The 14,591-nt window shown below is 41.9% G+C and overlaps 1 protein-coding gene and 1 long non-coding RNA gene across 3 annotated transcripts in view; one reads left to right on the top strand and one right to left on the bottom strand.

The window, feature by feature from the left end:
• Positions 1-69: 69 nt before the first annotated feature.
• Positions 70-3,143, bottom strand: LOC310730448. The gene is made up of 2 exons (XR_014534835.1): positions 3,010-3,143; positions 70-2,973 (listed from the first exon to the last, which is right to left on the bottom strand). It is a non-coding gene; the product is annotated as an uncharacterized lncRNA (long non-coding RNA).
• sik2b (salt-inducible kinase 2b) overlaps positions 2,967-14,591 on the top strand; it is a 50,720-nt gene continuing 39,095 nt past the window's right edge. For both annotated transcript variants that reach the window (XM_083549401.1, XM_083549400.1), the window contains exons 1-3: positions 2,967-3,366; positions 5,162-5,278; positions 7,387-7,450. In XM_083549401.1, coding sequence (XP_083405527.1) covers positions 3,229-3,366; positions 5,162-5,278; positions 7,387-7,450 — 319 coding nt within the window. In that variant the 5' untranslated portion in view covers positions 2,967-3,228. The remainder of the gene's footprint in view (positions 3,367-5,161; positions 5,279-7,386; positions 7,451-14,591) is intronic.

Below are 14,591 nucleotides of genomic sequence, written 5' to 3'. Positions count from 1 at the left end.
TATATATATATATATATATATATATATATATAGTGCATTCAGAAAGTCTTCAGACCTCCTTCATGTTTTCAGTACCTGATTTCCTCCAGACATAACGTTTAGAATTGAGGCCAAACAGTCTTGGTTTCACCAGACCAGAGAATCTTGTTCCACACAGCCTTCATTTGCCTGCTGGCACACTCCAAACAGGCTACCGTGGGTTTTGCTAGATGGTTGTCCTTTCACAACGTTGTCCCATCTCCACACAGGATCTCTTGTTCTCAGTCAGCGTGACCATCGGGTTCTTGGCCACCTCTCTTAGGCCCTTAGGCCCTTCTAATCCAATTTCTCAGTTTACCCACATGACCAGCTCTTGGATGAGTTTCGGTTGTGCCACATTTCTTCCATCTGAGAATTACGGAAGCCATTGTGCTATTTGAATCTGTAGTGCAGCAGCAATCGTTTTTATTTTTTTCTGTGTCTTGCAGCAATCCTGTCTCTGAGCTCTGCTAGTTCCTTTGACCTTATGTTTTTGCTCTGATCTGCATTGTGAGCTGTGAGACCTTTTAAAGAGAGGTGTGTGCTATTCCAAATCATGTTCAATCAATAAACTTTTTCACAGGTAGACTCCTGTCAAGGTGTAGAAACATCTAAAAACCAATCAAGAGAACTGGGAGGCGCCTGAGCTCATTTTAAAGTGCCAACGGTCTGAATAGTAATGTTATATTTCTTTTTTTATTTAAAGAAATTTCAGTTTGTCATTATGAGGTACTGAATGTAGATTAATAAGAAAAAAAAATTATTTGAATAATTATAATATCAGGATGCAACCTAAAATTGAGGGGGGTCTAAATACTTTCTGAATGCACTGTATGTGTGTGTATATAGTGCCTGGCAAAAGGCATTTTATCAAACACCTAGTCTTTGATGTTTTTTGAGATACACATGCATGTTCCTTTTGTTTATATGCTTAAAACTATGTAATTTAATGGTATGCAGATTTACTTTGACAAAAAAAATATATAATTGTACAAATTACATTTTATCCTCCCTCAGCATGAATAGCAGCGTTACACACTCTTGGCATTCAGATAGTTCGTTTCTCCAAACATTTAGCCGAAATTCATTGCCATTCCTCTTGTTAAACATGCCAGAGATGTTCTTCAGTGGTTAGATATTTCTTTCTGCAATCCAGTTCATCCCAGAACAGTTCAGTGGGATTTAGGTGTGTTTATCGGGCAGGCCATTTCATGATAGAGAACACTCCATGGTGCAGTTAGCTGCAGTCCAAACAGAATTGCATGGTGTTGAGTTACAGTATGGAATTGTAGCCTTCAATAAGTCTTAATAAATAGCCTTCAATAAGTCTTCAACCTTCCCTGCTTTAAAACAACTCTTTCCTGTTATCTGGCTGTTAGACCCTAAAATCCACAAACATTCTTCCAGTCATTTACCCTCCATTTCTTGTGTTTTTGCCTTTGATTTCATTTGTTGTAAACAAAAGGAAAATTGATGTCACAAAACCATAAAAGACGTGTTTTCAAACTTTTGACTGGCACTAATAATGAAGTTCTTTGTGATTTTAGTTTTTAGTAGTTCTGTCTTGTCAAACATACTAATAATGTATTTTTTTTTTGTAAAATACTGTTTAAAAATACTGAAGAAAAAAAAAACAATAAAGAAAAAACATTTGAACTAACAGGTTCCTTGGTAGGAATGTAATACCGACCATTTCCAGCAGATGTCCCTGTTTAATCATGTCAGTTTGTAGGTTGTGTCTATTGAGTAGGTCATGACTTTTGTTGTATTAGATGAAGCCTCTCCTGCAGGTGCATGCCAACCTCACAATACTTAACACAAAATTTTCTAGAATTAGCTTCTCAGTTATTATTCTGTCTGCTATTCAGTGTGGTATCATGCATCTTCAGACCTGATTGTGCTATTATATTGCACAATTGAACTAAAGTGAAAAGTATTTGTTGGAAGCAACTGTGGAGGAATGACAAATTTAGCACTGAGAATGTCTTGTATTTAAAGGAAAGGTCCATCCCAAAACAGTGCTTATATCTATATTCTGGGTTGTCGATCGCACGCCACACTGATGTGTTGCTGCTTATGCAGTTAAAATGCAAATGGTCCTGGTTTCTCCACTGTCTTTTTTATAGCAGCGTTAAATGTTATTCGAAAGCAGAGAAGTAATGGCAAGAGCTGGACTTTGTTCCAGCAGACACAGAAACACGGCTCAGCCACGAGACGATGGTGGTGTAAATGGTATCCAAGGTATTAAAGGTATCGCAGACGTAGCTCGATTTGCAGAGCGTGCACATGAGACGAGGTTGACAAGTTGCAATGTGGGTGTTTGGGGTGGATTTGTTTTTTTGTTGTTTTTTTTTGCTTGAGGCCACCAAGCAGGTTTTCATTCGGAGATTGCATGCACTGAGGCCTATTGTTGAGGCTGCATTACTATGATGTAAGACAGGGGGTTCTGGGAAGTGTGTTTGAGTGCACGGTGATTGTGGTTCAGTGATACATTTTGCAGATGCAAACCTGAGTTCCTGCAGTTCTAACTAAGAAACTGAGACCAAACCATCTGGGATCATGCTGGAGAAATGGAAATGAATAGAAGGTTATGGACGACACCGCTTTCCAACTCGAAAGCAAACATTTTAATTTTTTTTTTTTGCTGCCCTTTGACGTCAGCGGTGGCTCTGGTCGCCAAGGAGACCATTTTGGCACTGAAGTGTGGAAGCGCTTTAAAACCCCGCCCCTCTCCACTACAAATACCCCCCCTTCGGCTCTGACGTCAATGCACGTCAGCAGAGACAACACGATGCCTCCTGCGAGTCAGCTCGCGCACTGGCGCTCATGAGAGCTGCAATATTATAGCGCTATTGTATCGGTGTGTGTGTGTGTGTGGGGGGGAGAAAGAGACTTGCAGAAGGTGTGTGCGTGTTAGACGTTTTTTTTTGGCCTGACACGTCGCACTTTTCCCCCCTAAAAAAAAAAACAATTGTTTGTAAGGTTGTAAACAATTGTAAAAAACAATTGTTTTTTTTTTACCCCCAAACAATTTCTCTCGCGCTTTAGTTCGGCTACGGCGGCTGACCGCGGTCAAAAGTGCGCTCGCGACTTGATCCTGCTCCTAAAGGCATGCGTCTGGGTTTCACGGCTGGCGGCTCGGTGCGTTGCGTCCTCGCCGGCGTTCCGACTCGTGGCTGAAAGTCCGTGGCGTCCCTCCGGAAAGAAAGCATGGTCATGGCTGACAGCGAGCCGAAAGCGGCGCTCCGCGGGCCGGTGCGTGTGGGTTTCTACGACATCGAGCGTACGCTCGGCAAGGGAAACTTCGCCGTGGTCAAACTGGCCAGGCACCGGATCACCAAAAGTGAGGTGAGTGCACGAGCTCGAGCGCGCGCGGCGACTCCGCTGCAACAGCTGCAGCACCCGAAAACACCTGTTTATACCTGTGCAAAACTTCATGCATTACTCCTTTTTTTCTACACCACTCGGTCAATGTCACCTCATCTAACCTACGTGTCCTGTAATAACATCATCCAGAGCATCACAGTGCAGGGTTTTTGTGAGGGGGGAACTCTCGCATGCACGCGCTTGTTCTGGGCTTCTCTTTTTTTTCCCTCCATTGCAACTTCTCCAAAACACACTCATCAAGTGAACAGCAGTGAGAAAAACCCTCACACTCACCATATTTCCTGCACGCTTCTTCTATCTGAAATATACTCAACCTTACATACATACTGCCCAGTCAACAGTTTCTGTGAAATCCAGCATAATCCCTGAAAAAGATCTGGTCCCTGATCTGCTCTCCGAATCCAGTCAGTGAATGGACCGACCCTTTGCAAGCTTTTACTGGTCTGTGTTCCTGAACTTGATCCTGAGTGGTGTGTTTCTGGAATGTGTTTTTGTGTTTGTTCTTGAGTGTGATTCCGAGTATCAGCAGTCAATTGCAATTGATTTACCTGAAAAATGGGTTCAATCCACTCGAAAAGTGTCAAATCTACAAACCTGCTATTTATTGTTTATGAATTTGGGGGCTTTTCCCATAATCCCTGTCAACCGCTTGACCGGATTCTGCTCTTAAAAGGAGACTTGACCCTTTCCGAGCTTTTGCTGGAAGATTAAATGAACGTCGCACGGCCTGTGATACTGAGCGTGCGATCTAGAGTATGTTCCTGAGTGTGATCTTGAGAATGTTCCTGAGCGTGTGATCCCTGTGAGTGATCCCGAGTATGATCTCGGTCGATCGGTTGACTTGTGGGGGGGGGGAACGTATTCAACTAAAGAGTCGAAAAGCTTCTCACCTCTGCAATTTATTGTTGGTTAATTGGGCGACTGTTGCGTAAGTGTGATTTGGAGATAAAGCTGTCATTTACATCTACATTCATAAACAAACTCTTACTGCTAGCTTTTTTTTAGATCTCCATTTATTTGATAAGAGCAAAGCGCTCTTGATATCCGTTCGAAATCTTTTCTACATCAATCACGGCAGCTGTAGAGAAAGAGAGATGTAAAGAAGGAAAGAAAGAAAAAGCAGTTTGTCATGGACACGTAGCGAACTGTTGTACGCAATCTGCGTATTTCTGCGATGTTACGTGAACGCCTGTTCATGGTTCAGTCTGTCGCTCCGTGCAAGGCGTCAGCTTTGTCCATGAACCCCCGAGGTCACTCGGTGGTCAGTTGTACAAGTCACCTAACGTGGCACCGGTGATGACGACATCAACATGCTGAGAGATTTGGTGAAATGTGATTAGGTCAGGTGACCAATTTTTTTTTGCTATAATGAGGTCACAAGCTCCTTCTTTTCCTTTTTCTGTGATGAATTAATCGCTCATTAATCAACCTCAGAGCATTGCAAAAGAGTGTGTTTATGGAGCCATGTCTTTTATTTAATCTGCAGCGTTTAGCCTGAGGAAATGATTCCAAACATCAAAGCTATTTCATTAGGCATGGCAGAGAGAGGTGTCTGTCATCGCCTCTTTGTCATGTGATCTGACTTTGAGCTTCACGAGGGCATGTGTGGACTGGATCTGAACCTTTTTTACGGACAGTTCAAAAGCCACTCGTACTCACACACACACACACACACACACACACACACACACTCAGACCTCAACCCTGGGCGTTAGACTGTTTACTAACTATAGGGTACTGCTGTGTTTTTTAATAGGTGGCCATAAAGATCATAGACAAGACCCAGCTGGACTCGGTAAACCTGGAGAAGATCTACCGCGAGGTGAAGATCATGAAAATGCTGGACCACCCACATATCATCAAGCTGTATCAGGTAATTGGTATTTATTTTAACATTTTTTTTCCGTACTTTTATTTATTTATTATACACGACACGGCTGATGTTTAACGTCCCAGCACGGAGTTAACGGCTAATCCTTCACTCGGCATGACCTCACAGCCCCCTTATTTAAGATCGCGGTCGCGTGAGTCGTCAGAAATGCGTTTCGTTTTTGTACAACCTGTCCAAATGTGGCCACGTAATCGCTGTGTATCATTATTTCCAACAGCTCTTCCATTCAGGCTGCATGGGTCAATTAGTCATTTCCTCTCGGGCCACATAAACAGAGGGCAGCTCGGCAGGCCCGCTCTGTGTCATCTTAAACCCCTAGCTTCCCACAGCCCTGAAACCAGGATCCACACACACACACACACACACACACACACACACACATACATACCAGGAAGTGCGTTCATATATATATATATATATATATATACACTGTAGTTATCTAGCCAGCTTTTATTTAGACAGTCTGTTCTGTTTTCTGTTGATCTGTGATGTAATGGTGATGTAATGAGGCCACATTTATAATTGTTATGCCTTTTTAAATTTTCACTGATTTGCCTAAACATTGACTTTAGTGGTTTGTCACGTAAAACACCAGCAGGACAATTGTGTAATCTAATTTTCCTGAGATTATTCAAGTGGTTACCAGGGATTTGCATATTTGGCAGCTGACTTGGATCAGAAGTACTTTGTGGTCAGCATGTTATGAATATCTCAGAAACACAACTAGGCAAGAAAGGGCAGCAGAAGAGAATGATGCATGTGTTGGATGTTCAAAGGAAAACTTGTGTGTGCTGAACGCACACAGTGCAAGATGCACTAATGGGGCCCCTGAGCAAGGCCCTTAAGCCTCATCTGCCCAATTATAAGTTTCTCTGGATAAGGGCATCTGCCAAATGCTGTAAATGTGAGTTGACTGTTTTCCAAGGATGGCGCATTGTGAACGGTTTATTTATTCATATCATTTTGTCATTAAAAAAAAGAAATTGTACACATAATACTTCTAGGGTTATATGGGTATTGGCTCATGTGGCGTGTGTATCGTTCCAGTCATCACTCGCATTAAACCAGGTACACCTACCAGGCATAACGTTATCACATTATAACATTATGACAGGTGAAGTGAATAACACTGAGTATCTCTACATCGTGGCACCTGTTAGTGGGCGGGATATTATTAGACAGCAAGTGAACATTTTGTCCTCAAAGTTGATGTGTTAAAAGCAGGAAAATGGGCATGTGTAAGGATTCGAGATGTCTAGACGACTGAATAAGAGCATCTCCAAAACTGCAGCTCTTGTGTGGTGTTCCTGGTCTGCAGTGGTCAGTGTCTATCAAAAGTGCTCCAAAGAAGGAACAGTGGTGAACCGGCGACAGGGTCGTAGGCGGACGAGGTTCAACAATGCACGTTGGGAACGAAGGCTGGTCCGTGTGGTCCGATCCAACAGAAGAGCAACCTTCTAGCTTAAGAAGTTAATGCTGTTAATGATCGACGTGCGAGGAGCAAAAGGGGGACTAACACAATATTAGGCAGGTGGTCATAATGTTATGCCTGATCGGTGCATATACGTTATCTCACCATCAGAGCTCGTCATGTCAGAAACCCCTTCATTCCTAAGACTTTTCTATGTTTTAAAAAATACTTTTAATGCCGAACAGAAAGTTGTACAGAAATCCCTGACAGTTCAAACGGATGCGCATCAGCAGTGTGTCTGATCATCTTTGCTCATCATATTGATGATAGCCCACGTTTCTCGCCTCCTATATTTTTAGCCCTGCATTCATCTCTCGTGTTCTGCAGCTAACTTCGGAGTCCTCCCACACGTCTCGGTCACGGTCACGCCGATGTGAATGAAGCTCACGATATGGAGCAGAGTATCGAGCAGCCAGTCTGATTCATGCCTCAGCGTATAGCTAACGGAGAGACGCCCGAATCCTGCTATAGAGAGAACAACAGGCCCTAAACTGCCCATTTGTTGCATTAAATTTGTTTGTCTTTTCTTTTTTTTTTTCTTATTCAACCAGTCCTGCTAGTGGCATAAGTATAGAGTGACGAAGAGTCGGAATATTAAGTGTTATTTATTGTTTCACAGGTCATGGAGACCAAGAATATGCTCTACTTGGTGACAGAGTATGCCAAAAATGGGGAAATTTTTGGTAAGTAGCTCTTTCGCTTGATTGTTATAAATTATGCAACATTTCCTTTATTAAAGATTTCCAAATCCAGAAGTATTTTTTTTTTCTCATCTCAAAATAGCAGTAAGATTTGTATTTTTTGTTTTTTTTTGTCTAAAAACTCCCCTTGTTTGTAAAGGGGAAAGTGAAAGTAGTGCAGACGGATAAAACTAGATGCAAAACTAAATGTTCAGTTTCTGTCAAAAGAAAGCACTTGTGCTAGGTTCCCGAAAAAGCAAGAAAAAAAATCCCGTCAATCTCGACAGACTCGAGCCCAAGCATGGCTCCAGCACGTGTCATCTTTTCACGTGGCAGCGCGTTTCTCGTAGACGATAATGTCCGAGGTCAGAACGGAGCAAACGCGAAAAGCGTCGAGACTAAACACGGAGAGTGCGAACAGCCGTCACGGCCAAACAAGCAATCAGCTTCGTGTCTGCTCCATGTGCGCTCATTACTCATGGCTTTCGTGACAGACTGAATACAATTACGTTACGCAACCTCTTGAAAAAAAAGACACGGACCGTGTTCTCCCGCAGGATCGAACGAACGCTTTACATTTCCAGCGTTACGCAGATGTCGTTATGCAAAAGAATTCTTACACTGGAGTCTCAGTCTAGTACGGATAAGTCAGGGTTTAGGAATAGGACCAGTGAAATGAGTTCGTACAACAGCTAAAGTATGGGTCGTTTTTTTTTTTTTTTTTTTTTTTTTTTTTTCCTGCTCATTTCAATACTTGCGTCAGTATGGTATTGACCATGGGGAATTTAAGAAAGCAAAGATTTTCTGGGTGAACCATTCTGAATATGCAAATACACGTTTATTTCACGACTCGGAGTTTGCCAGATTTCCTTCAGTAGAAACATCAGAGGTTTCTACTGAAGAGGCTTTTTTTCTTTCAGTCTATTGACTTTAAACCCAAGCACTAGCATTTAAACCTGGAAGAAAAAAAAAAGCAAATGAAAATACGCACTAAAGAAGGAAATACAGTTTTGTTTTTGTTTTGTTTTTTGTCATCAAATGTATTAATGCAAAGACTAATAATGAAATTGGTAGTGCATTGGTGCTGCTGATCCGATGGTTGATAGTTCAAATACCGCAATCACAAAGCTGCCACTGCTTTGGCTCTCAACCCTCGTATGCTCAGCTGTATATAAATAAGTCGCTTTGGATAAGGGTCTCTGCGAAAGTGTAAGATGATGATATTGGCAAAAGAGCATGGAAGACCTGATTATCACACCCAGAAATGTGGCATCCAGTTCCAAAAAAAACCAAACATATGGAGTTGGTTGTTTTTCCACTGTGAAGGGTTTTTTTTTTTTTTTTTTTTTTTTTTTTTGCACGATTTTGGAGCGTGTCTGTGGGGATTTGTGTTTATTCAGTGGCAAGAACATTTCTAAGGTCAGGCACCGATGGCCGATGAGAAGGCCTGTGGCACAGTCAGCTTTTTAGGTCATCCCAGTGGGCTTAAGGTCAAGACTTTTGAGTTCTTCCACAACAGCATGACTCACTGGAGCTCAGTTTGTACACAGGAGCATTGGCATGCTGGAACAGGTTTGATCTGAGTTCCACTGAAAGCATATTCAGATTCTAGTAACCCATCAAGATATTCTAGATGATTGTGCTTCCAACTTTGTGGTACAGTATGGAGAAGAACCGCGTTTGGATGAAATGGTGAGGTGTCGCACATGAATGAGTCCTATAGTGTTGAGTTTGTATTTTATTTAGTGGTTCGGTTGAAACGATACAGTTTCCACTCTGGAACGAGTAGAATCGGAAAACGCACTTGACGCAGCTCATCCTCTCATTCCGCACTGATCTCTTCACGTCCCGAGTACCCGTATTAGGAAAGGGTCTAGATGTATGTCTTCCTTGTATCTGGAGTGATTATGAATCAATTCAGGCTGCAATAACTGCTCAAAGTGCGCATGCTGCAGTGTTCGACCTCTTCCAGTTAAAACTTGCTGTCAGCATAGATCTCCTTACGTAATGTTGTTTTCGTGTTCGTCGTGCGCGATCTTCAGTGGCTGTGCAGCACTTTATTCGCAGTGAAGCAATGTGGCATAGCGGAATCCCTTGTTATTTATTTATTTATATTTTTTTTTTGGTTGTTGGATTTTTCTGATAGGGGTTGTATTCACAACAACCAGAGATTTCACTCGCTGACAGTCAGAGGAAAAAATGGAAGTCAGCTTTCATGTAATGGGGGGGAGCATGTACCAATTTATCATTCACTATTAGCAGTACATCAGCCAGGTATTACATCAGAAGAATCTATCTCATCTATTCTATCTATCTATCTGTCTGTCTGGACAAAAGTATTGGGACACCTCACTTTCCCAGCCATTTGTGGTTCTTTCTCAAACTGTTATATTGGAGTGGAAGAGCTTCTGCAATAGAGCGCTGACTCAACCCTATTGAATGCCTTTTGGATGAATTGGACTGTAAGAAAGAACATTACTCATAATCTTACATTCCAGTGCTCATGTTGGTTCTCTCTCCAGTGTTCTGTATTGTTTAAAGACTATAATCACACTCTTTGATGTCACCCAAATGAGGATGGGTTCCCCTTTTGAGTCTGGTTCCTCTCAAGGTTTTTTCTAAGAGAGTTTTTCCCTGCCACAGTCACCCTGGCTGCTCATCAGGGATAAATACACGTCGTTCACCTTAACTGTTAAAATTCTGTAAAGCTGTTTTGAGACAATATCTGTTGTGAAAAGCGCTATAGAAATAAACTTGACTTGACATCAGTATCTGACTTGACTAACACCCTCGTAGCAGAATGAGCACAAATAAGATGCTCTTTACAACTTCAGGTTGATTGCAGCATTAATGCTTTTATAAAACACAGGGGTGTGAGGACCTCATAGGGGTCAAGTTAAAATTCAGGTACAAGCAAGCTAAACATAAAATCAATACAGTGCAGTCAGATGTCTAGAAGGGGTTGAAATCCCAGGTGGAGAAGCCATTGATGTTTAAAATGTGGAATTCCACCATGTTTTCGTGTTTTAAACTACAAAGCATATTGAAGCATATCAATGGCATCATTGACTCTACTAGAACACAGTTAAGCACTTCGAAGATGTCTCCGAAAATTGCTTATGATAAACAAATTCAAGATTCTAAAACCCAGCCAGAACCTTGTAACACTGAGGTAAAGAAAAGTTTGACACTTGGACTGGAAATTTTGGCAGCAGCCCTTGTTTTCATAGAGCAGGATAAAGAACAGTGTCAGGGGTTGCACTGACTGATTGTTTGCTTCGCTTGTACAGTGAGGAAAATAAGTATTTGAACACCCTGCTATTTTGCAAGTTCTCCCACTTAGAAATCATGGAGGGGTCTGAATTTGTCATCGTAGGATGTCCACTGTGAGAGACATAATCTAAAAAAAAAAATCCAGAAATCACTATATGATTTTTTAACTATTTATTTGTATGATACAGCTGCAAAATATTTAAACACCTGAGAAAGTCAATGTTAATATTTGGTACAGTAGCCTTTGTTTGCAATTACAGAGGTCAAACGTTTCCTGTAGTTTCTCACCAGGTTTGCACACACTGCAGGAGGGATTTTGGCCCACTGCTCCACACAGATCTTCTCGAGATCAGTCAGGTTTCTGGCCTGTCACTGAGAAACACGGAGTTTGAGCTCCCTCTAAAGATTCTCTATTGGGTTTAGGTCTGGAGACTGGCTAGGCCATGCCAGAACCTTGATATGCTTCTTACAGAGCCACTCCTTGGTTTTCCTGGCTGTGTGCTTTGGGTCATTGTCATGTTGGAAGACCCAGCCTCGACCCATCATCAATGCTCTAACTGAGGAAAGGAGGTTGTTCCCCAAAATCTCGCAATACATGGCCCCGGTCATCCTCTCCTAAATACAGTGCAGTCGCCCTGTCCCATGTGCAGAAAAACACCCCCAAAGCATAATGCTACCACCCCCATGCTTCACTGTAGGGATGGTGTTCTTGGGATGTTACTCATCGTTCTTCTTCCTCCAAACATGTTTAGTGGAATTATGACCCAAAAGTTCTATTTTGGTCTCATCTGACCACATGACTTTCTCTCATGACTCCTCTGGATCATCCAAATGGTCATTGGCAAACTTAAGACGTGCATGGACATGTGCTGGTTTAAGCAGGGGAACCTTCCGTGCCATGCATGATTTCAAACCATGACGTCTTAGTGTATTACCAACAGTAACCTTGGAAACGGTGGTCCCAGCTCCTTTTAGGTCATTGAACAGCTTCTCCCGTGTAGTTCTGGGCTGATTTCTCACCTTCCTTAGGATCATTGAGACCCCACGAGGTGAGATCTTGCATGGAGCCCCAGTCCGAGGGAGATTGACAGTCATGTTTAGCTTCTTCCATTTTCTAATGATTGCTCCAACAGTGGACCTTTTTTCACCAAGGCTGCTTGGCAATTTCCCCGTAGCCCTTTCCAGCCTTGTGGAGGTGTACAATTTTGTCTCTAGTGTCTTTGGACAGCTCTTTGGTCTTGGCCATGTTAGTAGTTGGATTCTTACTGATTGTATGGGGTGGACAGGTGTCTTTATGCAGCTAACGACCTCAAACAGGTGCATCTAATTTAGGATAATAAATGTAGTGGAGGTGGACATTTTAAAGGCAGACTAACAGGTCTTTGAGGGTCAGAATTCTAGCTGATAGACAGGTGTTCAAATACTTATTTGCAGCTGTATCATACAAATAAATAGTTTAACAATCATATATTGTGATTTCTGGATTTTTTTTTTAGATTATGTCTCTTGCAGTGGACATGCACCTACGATGAAAATTTCAGACCCCTCCATGATTTTTAAGTGGGAGAACTTGCAAAATAGCAGGGTGTTCAAATACTTATTTTTCTCACTGTATGTGTGGATTATGATTGAAACCGACATTCAGTAGACCCCCGATGTGATGAAGTCGCCTAGAAACTTTCACTTTTGTAACATGCGAAAAGTTTTATAATTATTGTATATACTCAGGTTTATAACATCTACGTGATTTTATAAGAGTCAACAGAGAGAGAAACAGAACGACTGTTTTCTTTACACCTTTACACTGGAATATTAAGTCCGAAAATAAAGATCAAGGGAATAAATATTATGCACCGTAATGATTTAGGGCCATTTTCTTACATGCTAAGGGTTACATGGCTGGAAGCTTTTCAGTGGAGCTTCTCGATCAGTGACTGGAAGTAGCACATGATATCCTGAGCATTTGAATGTGGATTTTCCTCTCTTCAAATATGGAAATCTTATTATATAGTATTCAAAGACTGAAATAAATTTTTCCAACTTATGGAAATACATCAAGCCATCATGCGTTTGAGTTGCGATCAAAGCAGCGAGAGGTTCAACTGAAGGAATAAAAAAAAAACACGATCCAGATTATAAAAGTGTAGAAATTGCGATATGATTGCAAATACAAGAAGAATTGGATCATGGGTGGATCATGGCTGCCTTACATATAAAGAGGTGGATAGCTTTTATAGTAGATAGTAGCTCAAGATTTGTGCATTAATGACTGAGGCTCTGAGGAATAAAAGCAAAAGTATTATATGCAAGATATTATATTTAGACTAAAAGATGGTGTTGGGAGAATATTTAATAGTATCGTATAATATATTTATATTTTGGGCTCATTTTGCTTTGAGAGATTTTAAATAGAAATGTGTTATGAGGGCTTATTTTATTTGCCTTTTGGTTTATGTTTAATTTATGTCTTGGAGGTTTCTGAGTGGGTTCCTTTCCAGGTTTTCCAGTTTTTGCCCATTTCCCTAAAACATTCCAGTCTGGAAAATGGCCCATAGAACAGGTTTGTTTATGGGCTAGACCTCAACAAACCTGGCTAAGATAAACGTTTACCATAGAGTAAAAAATGCAGTAAATAAGTGAATGACTATCAATTAAAATTTTTTTATTTTATTTTATTTTTTATGTTTTGACATGGATAGCAGAAAGGGTCAGAAATGTGGCAAAACTTTACCATTACCCAATGCTTACTGGAGACTTTGTACAATTAGTTTAAGAGCAAACTATGTTTTAAAGGTCATAAACTTGATCAATTTGGAATTTTCAGCTTTTTGTTGCATAACCTTAAAAATCGTGTTTAACTTTCCATCATGTTTTTGTATTGCGTGGTTTTCAGATTCATTCATTCATTCATTTTCTCCCGCTTATCCGTAATTCGGGTCGCGGGGGCAGCAGTCTAAGCAGGCCCCCGCCTTCGACTGCTGGCCAATCCTCACAGCACCGTCCCTTACGGTCCCTCCTGCAGGTGGTGAGCCCACGGGAAGGCGGCCCCACGTCACTCCGACGTCACGGACCTTGATATTTCCCTCGTAAGGGACCCCCGGAGCATAGAGGGTTAAGGGCCTTGCTCAAGGGCCCAAGAGTGGCAGCTTGGCGATACCGGGGCTTGAACCCCAGACCTTCCGATCGGCAACCCAGCGCCTTAACCGCTGGGTTGGCGATACCGGGGCTTGAACCCCAGACCTTCCGATCGGCAACCCAGCGCCTTAACCGCTGGAGCCACCACTCCCCCGGTTTTCAGATATGAAGCGATAATAATAAAACAAAAAATGGAGAAAAAGAAGCTTCAATTGGTTTTTAAATTGAACGCCAGCAAGTGCGCCATCATCGGGAGGCAATGGAAAACTACTAATGACTGTCTATTCGATGTGGACACAGTTTTTATCTGCTGTAAATATGTTCAGACTGAAGCAGATAATCTTGACTCCCAGGTAAGATATGAAGAAAGGGTCCTATTTCTATGTGGAAGGTGAGGTCAGGTGTGCAAGATCGTGTAAAACCCGACTGTGAAAGAAAAGTGTGCCAGGAAAGCTTTGTCAGACCGAGCTGCTACAAAACCAGCTGAGCTGCTGCAGAAGAGGAAACCTGGAAATTGGGTCAAGCCTCGAATAATGAGTTGTGCCAAGAGACAGAGAGAGGGAGAGAGAGAGTGAGAGCTCAAATACATGGTGAAGGTTTGAAGCTGAAATCAAGACTGGAATGTAGGCCATGCATATTTTAGAAATGCAGAATCCTGGAGCTCAGCATAAGGAAGTGCATGTCATCTGAAACAGATCAATCACGACATTCGCGTCATGCCTGCAGCTAATCTCCT

Source organism: Silurus aristotelis (genome assembly GCF_946808225.1).
Source record: "Silurus aristotelis genome assembly, chromosome: 8".
Classification (NCBI taxonomy): Eukaryota; Metazoa; Chordata; class Actinopteri; order Siluriformes; family Siluridae; genus Silurus; species Silurus aristotelis.
This window is presented reverse-complemented; position numbering and strand designations above follow the sequence as displayed.